Here is an 11,398-nt window from a genome sequence, read left to right as displayed (position 1 = left end):
GCCCTGGCGGTCTACCGCATGTTTGGCGAAGTGCACGCGTGCGAGCTGTGGATCGGCGAGAAGGAGCAATGGCTGCTGGCCATGCGTGTGCCCGACTCGCTCGACGACGTCGAGGTGGTGCAGCACCGGTGAGCGCGCACTCCTGGGACTTCCGGGCCCCCTTTCTCACGCACACAGCCGCGCCTTCGTTGGTTTAGCAGTTCCCATTTTCGCGACGGGAGTAAAGAGTAAATGCAGAACGCTTAGCAAATGTCTGTGTCCAGGGAGCATTTCAGGAGCCTTCGCCATCATTATGAGGCTTATACTCACTTGGCAGGAAATGAAAACTTCGCCAGAGACACCCCAACCTGGCCCCTCCCCTGGGACTGCCACGGTTCCTGCACAAATGTCACGTCCCTAGCTAATGAGATAGCTCCGACCCTGGCACTTTCTCTTCCATCACCCCGCTGTACATTTCTTCCTAGCACTTTCCACCCTGTGACACGTGACGTACTGATCGGTCTGTTGGCTGACTTAGTAACGAGTTGTGAAATTAGTGGATGACCCGTTTTGTTCATCTGCTCATTCATTCGGCCGGTACTTACTGAGCTCTTGCTCCATTCTAGGTCTTAATGCTGGGCATAGCTGAAACTCAGGCCTGGCCCCTGCCCTTACTGTGCCCACAATTTCCCAAGCCACAGCTTTGGGCATTGTTTTTAAAAAAGGGAGGACTGTGCCCAGCNCGAGGACCCGACCAGGCTCCGAGGCCAGGAGGGGTGAACAGTGTGGGGAGGGGCGTGGTCCAAAACAGGGCCCAGAGCTGCCGCCTAGGGCATGGTGGGCTGCTCCTGGGATGGGGACCCAGAGGAAAAACACATTTGGGGGAAGGTGCCGATGCCAGTTTGGGTCACAGTGGATGTGAGGAGCCCCGCGGAGGCGTAGAGGTTACAGACAGGTTCAAAAGGGACGAGGTTGAGGCTGCAGATTGAGATGTGGGGGTCATGAGTCCAGGGCTGTAAGAACGGGCTGTAAGACAGGCTGTAGGAATGGATTGAATGGCCCAGGCAGGGTGGGAGAGAAAGCCAAGGGGGCCCAGGACAGAGCCCTGAGGAATATAATATATTTTTTTAAATTTATTTATTTATTTTGAGAGACAGAGACAATATGAGCGGGGTGGGAGTAGAGAGAGAGGGAGACTCCCAAGCAGGCTCCACACTGTCAGCACAGAGCCCGACGCGGTGCTCCAACTCACAAAACTGTGAGATCATGAGCTGGGCCGGATCCGAAAGTCACATGTCTAACCGACTCAGCAATCCAGGTGCCCTGAGAAATGTAACATTTAAGGGGCAGGTAGGAGGAGGAGGAGCTGGCACAGGGTCCCAAGAGGGTGAGAATTAGAAGGGAATCCAGGAAGGGCACCTGGGTGGCTCAGTCGGTTAAGCATCCGACTTCGGCTCAGGTCATGATCTCACGGTTCCTGGGTTGAAGCCCCGCCTCGGGCTCTGTGCTGACAGCTCAGAGCCTGGAGCCTGCTTCGGATTCTGTCTTCCTCTCTCTCTGCCCCTCCCCTGCTTGCACTCGGTCTCTCTCTCTCTCAAAAATAAATACTTAAAAAAAAAAAAGGGCATCCAGGAGAAGGCTAAGATGCAGGCAGGTCCCCAGGGTCCAGGCCTGCCTGAGTACAGCCCTCTCCTTTCTACAGATTTGAGAGCCTGGACCAGGAGATGAACAGTCTGATGGGCCGTGTCCTGGATGTGAACCACACGGTCCAGGAGCTGGTGGAAGGAGGCCATCCCAGTTCAGATGAGGTGCGCTCCTGCCAGGACCACCTCAACAGCAGGTAGGCGGGGCCTGGGGCCTCAGACCAGCCCTTTCCATCATTCTTCTCTCATTCGCTCACCTGTTGGAAATCAGGGGTGTGCAGTTTCGAGCCCCTGAGGTGATCATGGCCACCTACAAAGTCAGCAAAATCTTGGAGAGAAATGATAATACCCAGTGCTAGTGAGGATATGGTAAAGTGAGGATACACTATATTTTAGCGGATTATTCATTGACTTGTATAGCTACGATTTACTGAGTGTCTGCTATCTGTCAGGAATTTTTCTAAGCACTTCATATGCCTTGTCTTATCTTCCAATATCCCAGTCTCCATAGGAAAGTTTCCAGAATTTGGAACTGTTTAAAAATGGCGACAGATTAATAATATCTTTCCCCCTTGAACACTACAAGCTGTTCTTCCAGTGTGTAGATGAAGACACAGACTCGGGAAGGTGCAATCCTTAACATGATTACTCAGTCCAGCAAGTAAGAGTCAAACCCAGTGCTGTCTGAATCTGGAGCTGGGGCTCTTGAGGACTTATATTGAGTCTTCTTAGCAACTCCTTGGGGCATAAATTGCTCCATGTTAGAGAGGAGGAAACTGGGGCTCAGAGATGTGCAGACTCTGGCCCCAAGTGACACAGCAAGTTAGGGGGTCAAGCCAGGAATTCATGTTGGGTTTGTCTGACTTCAAAGACTGTATTATTTTAAACAAATTTTTTTAGTTTATTTATTTATTTTTGAGAGAGAACGAGAGAGCACATGGGAGGGGCCGAGAGAGCGGGAGAGAGAAAGAATCCCAAACAGACTCCACAGTGTCATAGCACAGAGCCCAATGCAGGGCTTGAACTCACAAACCACGAGATCATGACCTGAGCTGAAAACAGGAGTCAATCGCTTAACCTACTGAGCCCCCCAGGAGCCCCTAAAGGACTATATTCTTAACTGCTCTATGCTGTTAAGATTCCAACAACCAGTGATTTTAAAGCCTCTGTAGCCTTGACATTTTCAAAACATCAAAGCCTCAACTAATAATAAAAAAGATTTACAGTGCTTAATAAGATTATATGCCAAGTGCTTTAGCCACATGATATCCTTAAACACTCAGTGAAATGGATATTATTATCCCCATTTTCCAGATGAGGAAACTGAGGATCAGTGGGAAATGATTTGCCCAAGGTCACATGGTGAATCTGGTCAAAGCACAACTTGAACTTGGGTCCGTCTGATTTCAGAGTCCTCATCTCTGCCCTGTGGCATGTCCATTCTAGAGGGAACAGAGAGACAGCGAACAAATAAACTGATAAACAAAACAAGATATTTAGAGAGTTCTCATGACCTGGTAGAACACAACTGGGGGCTGGTGGTGATTTTAATTTTTTTAATGTTTATTTTTGAGAGACAGAGCGTGAGCGAGGGAGGGACATAGAGAGAGGGAGACACAGAATCCGAAGCCGGCTCCAGGCTCTGAGCTGTCAGCAGAGAGGCCGACGTGGGGCTTGAACTCACAAACTGCGAGATCATGACCTGAGTCGAAGTCGGAAGCTTAACCGACTGAGCCATCCAGGTGCCCCTGGAGATGATTTTAGATCTTGTGGTCAGCCATAAACTTTTGAGCTGGGCCCTCAAAGGGGACGAGAAGGAGCTAGCCACAGAAAGAGCACATATTAGGGGAGGGAAGGTACAGAACATTCCAGGCAGGGAGCGCAGCTGAGGCAGAAAAGAGCTTGATATGTTCCCCCAAATTATCCCCATGCAGTAATAGTAGCAAACAAGTACTGTTTGACCCACTTTCTAAATCATAACTCATTGGACTCTCACTGCACCCCACGAGGTAGGTGCTGTGTGATGATTGTGCCCATTTTACTGATGGGGCAACTTGAGGCACAGAGAAGGTTATTTGCCAAAGGGCAGACGGGTCAGATTTGACTCCAGGAAGTCCGGCTTGGACCGCACACGGCCTATGAAGGGGAACTGAGGCCCAGAGAATTACCATCACTTGCTTGAGGGCCCACAGAAATACATATTTTTTCCCACTAATTTATTTTGATATACAACAGGTTTGCCTTTATGTCATTTGATTCTCAGCACCTGGAATGTGCCTGCTTTCTATTTGCTGCATCCAACATAGTATTCTTACACCTCTTACACTCCAGGATCAGAATCCGTTTGCACTCATCAAAACTGTTCGGGGGACACCTGGGTGGCTCAGTTGGTTAAGCATCTGACTTCGGCTCAGGTCATGATCTCAGTTTGTGGGTTTGAGCCCACAAACTGCGTCGGGCTCTGTGCTCACAGCTCAGAGCCTGGAGCCTGCTTCAGATTTGTGTCTCCCTCTCTCTCTGACCCTCCCCTGCTCATGTTGTCTCTCTCTCTCTCTCAGAAATAAATAAAACATTAAAAAAAAAAAAAACAACCTGTTCAGGACTCCAAAGAGCCTGTTTTCCTGGGTGGTATCTATCAATATTTACTATGTTGGAAATGAATACTGAGAAATTTAAAGATATTAAATTGTTTTAAAATAACAACAGGAGTGCCTGGGTGGCTCAGTCAATTAAGCATCCAACTCTTGATTTCATGTCAGGTCATGATCTTGAAATTTGTGAGTTCAAGTCCTGCGTTGGGCTCTGTGCTTACAGTGCCGAGCCTGCTTCGGATTCTCTCTGTCTCCCTTTCTCTCTGCCCCTCCTCCACTCTCTCTCTCTCTCTCTCTCAAACAAATAAATAAACTTAAAAAATAAATAAAATAACAATAATAAACTCAGGATGTTAATGTAACCAACATTCATATTTTTATGACAACTACTTTTCAAAACAAAAACATGGAGTAGCATTATTTGTGTTTTTGCAAGTCTTTACGAAGATTTTTTAAAGTTTATTTATTTTGAGAGAGAGAGAGACAGAGAGAGTGCACAAAAGTTGGGGAGGGGCAGAGAGAGAGGGAGAGAGAGAATCTCAAGCAGGCTCCGCACTGTCAGCACGGAACCCAACACTGGGCCTGAACTCACCAACCAGGAGATCACGACCTGAGCCAAAACCAAGAGTTGGAGGCTTAACCAACTGAGCCACCCAGGCGCCCCATGTCTCTTTGATGTCTGGCTGAAGAAGAGGAGTTCTCAGGTCTGCTTCTGCGTTTTGTCTTTTGTCACGCAGCCTCTGAAAAGTACCCTGGACACTGGGGAGAGAATAGGGAGTGAGAAGGCAAATAGCGTCTTAGCGTTATTACAAAGATACTTTAAAAAAAAAAAATTAATGTTTATTTAAAAAATTTTTTTTAATGTTTTATTTATTTCTGAGAGAAAGAGAGACAGTGCGAGCAGGGGAGGGTAGAGGGAGACAGAGACACAGAATCTGAAGCAGGCTCCAGGCTCTGAGCTGTCAGCATAGAGCCGCATGCAGGGCTCGAACCCACAAAACACCAGATCATGACGTTAAGCTGAAGTCAGACGCTTAAGCGACTGAGCCACCCAGGCGCCCCTACAAAGATAGTTTTGACCTCTCACAGCTTACATTTTGAGAACCGCTGCTCTAAGCAAGTGTGCCTTGTAGGGTTTTATTTTACACCAGCAGAAACTGGGGCTCAGCGAGATGAAGTGACTTTTCAAAGTCACACAGTGGCTGGGTTCTTTCCCAGGTCGTTGGGCCCTCCAGGCCCAGGAGGAGTCCCTGTCCTTCTCAAGCCGCCCTCCTTCCCCTGGGCAGGTGGAACCGCATCGTGGAGCTGGTGGAACAGCGCAAAGAGGAGATGAGCGCAGTGCTGCTGGTGGAGAACCACGTGTTGGAGGTGGCCGAAGTGCGCGCCCAGGTGCGCGAGAAGCGGAGGGCCGTGGAGAGCGCGCCCCGAGCCGGCGGCGCCCTGCAGTGGCGTCTCAGCGGCCTGGAGGCGGCTCTCCAGGCTCTGGAGCCCCGCCAGGCGGCCCTCCAGGAGGAGGCGGCCCTGCTGGCTGTGCGCTTCCCGGCTCAGGCGGCGCGGCTGCACCAGGGCGCGGAAGAACTGGGCGCCGAGTGGGGCGCGCTGGCCAGCGCGGCTCAGGCCTGTGGCGAGGCGGTGGCCGCGGCCGGGCGCCTGCAGCGCTTCCTGCACGACCTGGATGCTTTCTTGGACTGGCTGGTGCGCGCCCAGGAGGCGGCGGGCGGTGTCGAGGGGCCCCTGCCCGGCAGCCTGGANGCACTCAAGGAGGAGGTGGACCAGCGTGAGGAAGACTATGCCCGCATCGTGGCGGCCAGCGAGGCGCTGCTGGCGGCCGACGGCGCCGAGCTGGGCCCGGGCCTGGCCCTCGACGAGTGGCTGCCGCACCTGGAGCTCGGCTGGCACAAGCTACTCGGCCTGTGGGAGGCGCGCAGGGAGGCCCTGGTGCAGGCGCACGTCTACCAGCTCTTTCTGCGCGACCTACGCCAAGCTCGGGCCGTGCTGCGCAACCAGGTGGCCGCGTCGGGGGTCGCGCGGTGGGGGGTTGTGGCGACAGGGACATGTATGCAAGGGGGTTTTGCAGGAACCGCTGCGTTTGTGGCTTGTCCGAGCTCAGCGAGAGTGGGGAGGGTGTCTGGTGTGGATCTCGGGTTTGTGGCTCATCCAGCGTGAACACGAGTGGGCAGGTGTGTAACAGGATTTGAGGATTATGACGGGTGGATTAGTGTTTTAGCTAAGGTGCTAACAGTGTGGGAACTATCCCAAGTCAGTAATGCCCTTGGATGTACATTGCACTGGCTTCCTGGGTTTGCAGATTGTCTGGAAGGAAAGAAGAAGGTGAGGTTAATTGGTGACAGTTAATGGGGTTCAAGGATCTTGGGGTGGATGGTGGAGGATGAAGATTATGGAAACAGGTAATTCAGGCTGACAGGTTATCTGGACCAGCAATTAAGTGATTGTGGATTACGTGGTTGTGGGTGCCCAAATTCGCAGATAATCTTCTTACTGGGAATGGCAATTTGCATACCTTCCGGAGAGGGTAACTGTTTATGGTTTGAGAAACGAAGAGCCACGGTTATCTGGGAAGAGCAGCCGGTCCATTTGGAGATCTTCTGGGCTGGGAACCAAGTTTGAGCATTTGGACAAGACAGATCACCCCATTTTCAGAGTGTCCGAGAGTAGGTACCAAGCTTTCGAGATTTTAGAAAGGGCGGCTGCCAGTGCTGGTTATCTAGTGAAAGTGGACCCAGTTGGAGGGTTATCTGGGGGGACAGACAGGGAGCCCCCAGAATTCTGAGGCTACTGAATATGGGAGCTGAGGTGGCCTTAAGAGAACCTTTCTGACCCACCCGTCTTACCAGTTAGAAAAATAATCCCAGAGAGGGGAAAGAACTTCCTTGAAGTCACACAGCACCCAGTTCAGGCTTCATCAGTTAACCAAGCATTTACTGGATGCCTCCTCTGTGCCAGGCACTATTCTGGCATATGTGCTGCTGAAGCGAGCACACTATTCTGGGACTGAGTACACATTAGGAAACAAAACACAAAATCCCATCCTCGTGCAGCTGGTCTTCTAGTGTGTGTGTGGCGGGGGGAGGAGGATAAGCAAGTAAATATATATATATATATACACACACACATACACACACACATACATATGGTATATATAGTATCAGGTAAATGCTATGAAAGCTAATAAAGCAGGGTAAAGGGATATAGCTGGAGTGGAGGGTGGTGTTTTGGGCAGATGGTCAGAGACCTAAAGAAAGTTAAGGAGCCCACCATGGGCATATCTGGCGGGAGGGACCAGCCAGGCAGAGGGACTAGCATGGGCAAAGGCCCTGAGGTGGGATTATGCGTGGCCTGTTCGATGCTAGAGCACAGTGAGCAACGGGGATGAGAGAGGTGGCAAGCCAGGCCGGCAGCCTCTCCCAGGTCCCGGAGGAAATGGAGCAGGGCTGACCTGAGCACCACCCCCTCCCCCTCATTCCCAGGAGATGGCACTGTCGGGGCCGGAACTCCCGGGCACGGTGGAGTCAGTGGAGGAGGCACTGAAAAGGCACCGGGATTTTCTCACCACGATGGAGCTGAACCAGCAAAAGATGCAGGTGGCGGTGCAGGCTGCCGAGGCCCTGCTGAGGCAGGGCAACGCCTATGGAGAGCAGGCCCAGGAGGCTGTGACCCGGCTACTGGAGAAGTAGGTCCCTCAGACCCCTGAGGCACAGGGGGTGTGGCCTGGGCCCAGGGGGTGTAGTCTGGACGCAGAGGGTGTGTGGTTTGTGCATAGGGGCGTGGTCTCGGCGCAGGGGGTGTGGTTTGTGCATAGGAGGTGTGGTCTAGGCACAGTGGGCGTGGCCTCGGCACAGGGGAGGGATGAAGAGGTCAGGGCTCCCCTCCTTTCCATCACGATTTCTGCTTCTCTTTCCCTCTCTGATTTCTATTTAATTCCATACCGTTTTAGAGTTGCTTAAAAAAATTTTTTTTAATGTTTTATTTATTTTTAGGAGAGAGAGAGAGAGAGACAGCACGAGCAGGGGAGGGTCAAAGAGAGAGGGAGACACAGACTGAAACAGGCTCCAGGCTCTGAGCTGGCAGTCAGCACAGAGCCCGACGCGGGGCTCGAACCCACGACCCGCGAGATCATGACCTAAGCGAAAGTCGGACGCTTAACCGACTAAGCCACCCAGGCGCCCCTAGAGTTGCTTTAAATTGATACTTTGCAGAAAGGTAACTGGTGGTTAGAAACTCAAAAGATACACAAGGATGTACAATGACGTTTCTCTGCCAAGCCTGCCCTCAGCCGGAGGTGGCTGAACCGGTTGTTAAAATGTTAACTTCTTTTCCTGAATGCCCAGCATCTGCCCTGCTCTTCCGGTCCTCAGATCTAGCAGCTAAAGGCCAGAGCCAGGTTCTGTTCTAGCGGTTCAGATGGGGCACTGCCCCCTGCTGTGCTGGTTCTCAGATATTGTGAATGAGCACCTCCCTCGGGCCGCAACTGCCCAGTTCCCTAGGAAGCACACACCGTGTGTGTGTGTGTGTGTGTGTGTGTGTGTGTGTGTGTTTCATGCTGCTGTTGCACATTATCAGTCTCTTCTATCACCATCTGTCTGTCACCACCACCCAGTCTCTTGTCTGTCCTTGTACTAATTAAGCAAAGACATTTACTGATATCTATTGTGTGCCAGGCACTATTCTAGTCCCGGAACAAAACAGTACCCCCCCCCAAAGAAATTGCAGCCCTCAAGTAGAGTCCTTTATAGGGGCTCCTCTAGGCTGACTTTATCGTCATCACTGCTTCTGCCCCTCGTGGTGTGCCACAGAGGCCCAGCACCCCTCCTTCTGTCTTTCCGTCCTCTGATGGAAAGCATGTCTGATCACTCCCCCACCATCCACAGCCCAGAGACCCCAGCCTTTCCTCTGTCTGGGGCTCAGGTGCCCTTTTCCCCTAAATTCATCTGAGACAATGCTGGAATTTTCTTTTTCTTATTATTTTTTTAATATTTATTTTTGAGAAAGAGAGAGAGGAGGGGGAGGGGCAGAGAGAGAGGGAGACAGAATCAGAAGCAGGCTGCAGGCTCCAGGCTCTGAGCTGTCAGCACAGAGCCCAACGTGGGGCTTGAACTCATGAACCCAGAGATGATGACCTGAGCTGAAGTCGGATGCTTAACCAACGGAGCCACCCAGGCGCCCCAAGGCTAGAACTTTCTAAAGGAAATTTTCATGGGGATGCTGGTCCTGAGGGTATAAACTCATGATCTAGTGCTCCCAGCACCAGGCCAGGACCCACCCTCTCTTTACCCTACATTTCTTGAGCACCTGCTGGATGCCAGGCTCCACAGAACGCATAGGAGGATCCTGGTGGACCGCTCATTCTGTGATTCATTCTTCCTTCCTTCTCTGTCATTAATTGCGCCGTTCACTCTATTGTTTATTCAGTTAACGACACAGGTACTGAGTCCGTGCTCTGTTCCAGGCCTCGCGTGGGGCAATGCTGGGCACGCAGCAGTGACCAGAACAGCACAACAGAGCTCCCACGCTTCCTGACCAGGATGGCCCAGAATGGTCAGGACCGGGATGGTAGTAAAGCAGGGGGTTGTGGGAGCCCCAAGGTGGTGTTGGCCCCAGGCTTGTGCTGGGTGAGGCTGGGAAACAGCAGGAACTGAGACAGGTCCAATCCCTGCCCCCCTCACCCCTAAGTCGCTGATATTTGCCTAGGGACAGGTGTCCCGACCTCCGGAAGTTATAAAACATCCATTCACTGGGGGCTGGAGGGAGGGCCTTCCACACCCACAGAGGAGGCAGAACCAGTGCAGAGCTGTGAGCTGGGGCCCTGATGTCAGACAAGGTCAGATGCTAGTCCCCCGTCTGCCCCTCAACCTGCTGAGATTCAGAGTGAGTCATGTAGTCCTTCCACGTGCCTCACTTCAGCCAGAGTCTGGCCCAGCCCTGTGTGTGAAGTTCTCTCATCATCTTCATTTTTTAAAAAAATTTTAATGTTTATTTATTTCTGAGAGAGAGAGGGAGGCAGCGTGAGCAGGGGAGGGTCAGAGAGAGGGAGATACAGAATGTGAAGCAGGCTCCAGGCTAGCTTTCAGCACAGAGCCCAACGCGGGTCTTGAACCCAAGAACCGTGAGATTATGACCTGAGCCAAAGCTGGACGCTTAACCAACTGAGCCACCCAGGCGCCCCTCATTATCTGCATTTTGCACTGGAGAGGCTCTCGGTTAGGGGAATGGACTTGCCTGAAGTCACAGCCAGGAAGCGACCCAGCCAGGATATGAAGGATGCGAACCCTGCTGTTTTCTCGTCCTCCCGGAAAAGAGGGATTTTCGTTGTTCCTAGAACTGATGCTCGGGCAAGTTGGCTGGTGAAGGCCTGGAAGGATTATTTCAGTTCCATTTCAGAGGCATTTCCTATTTTCTGGCTCTCGAGTGGAGTCTGGGCAGGAGGGAGTCCGCACTTTGCTTGTTTGTCTCTGGCTTGTCCGGTTCCTCCGTCCAGCTGTGCGCCTGGTTCCCTGTAATTTTCTCTCACAAGCTTTGCCTCTTTGTCTCCATCTATGTGTATATCTCTGTGTCTCTCTTTCCTTCTCTATCTCTCCCTGTTTTTCTCTACCTGGATCTACATTCTCTTCTGCCTCTCTCTCTGTCTTTCTCAGACACTTACCTTTGTTTCTGTCATCTCTCTCTCTCTGCCTCCGTTCATTCATTCATTCATTCATTCATTCAAGAAATATATATTGAGCACTTAATGTGTGCCAGGCTCTTTTTCTAGGCATTGGGGATACATCTGTGACCAAAACAGACAAAGATTCCCGCTCTCATGGAAAGAGATCCTACGTGCCAGAGATGTCATATATACATGTAACATATACAGTGTAGTTAGATAGTGCTAAGCTGGAGAGAGAACATTAAAGAAGAAAGCCAGAAAGTGTTGGATAGTGATCAGGAGGGACCTTGCTAAGAAGGTGGTATTTAAGTAGATGTTGAGGGGAAGAGCGTTCCGGGGAGAGGGAACAGCCAATGTCAAGACCCTGAGTTGGGAGCGGCTTGTTTAAGGCGAAGAAAAACGGGATGTCCCCGGCCTCTGTCCCTCCACCGGGACTCTCAGGCACTTTGTACGGTGGGCAGGAGGCCAGGCTGCCTGGGGCCACGGTCCGGGGTGGTGGGGCTGGGGTCCAGCCCCTGCCC

At 51.7% G+C, this 11,398-nt stretch overlaps 1 protein-coding gene across 1 annotated transcript in view; it reads left to right on the top strand.

Annotated features, from left to right (window-relative positions):
- The window catches only part of SPTBN4 (spectrin beta, non-erythrocytic 4), a 74,373-nt gene that overhangs the window by 28,549 nt on the left and 34,426 nt on the right, over positions 1-11,398 (top strand). The window contains 4 exon segments of the mRNA XM_077773617.1: positions 1-128; positions 1,682-1,819; positions 5,500-6,220; positions 7,702-7,904. Coding sequence (XP_077629743.1) covers positions 1-128; positions 1,682-1,819; positions 5,500-6,220; positions 7,702-7,904 — 1,190 coding nt within the window.

This window comes from Crocuta crocuta, unplaced genomic scaffold (assembly GCF_008692635.1).
Source record: "Crocuta crocuta isolate KB4526 unplaced genomic scaffold, BGI_CrCroc_1.0 scaffold267, whole genome shotgun sequence".
Classification (NCBI taxonomy): Eukaryota; Metazoa; Chordata; class Mammalia; order Carnivora; family Hyaenidae; genus Crocuta; species Crocuta crocuta.
Note: the sequence above shows the minus strand (reverse complement) of the source record. Positions and strands in the feature narration are given on the sequence as shown.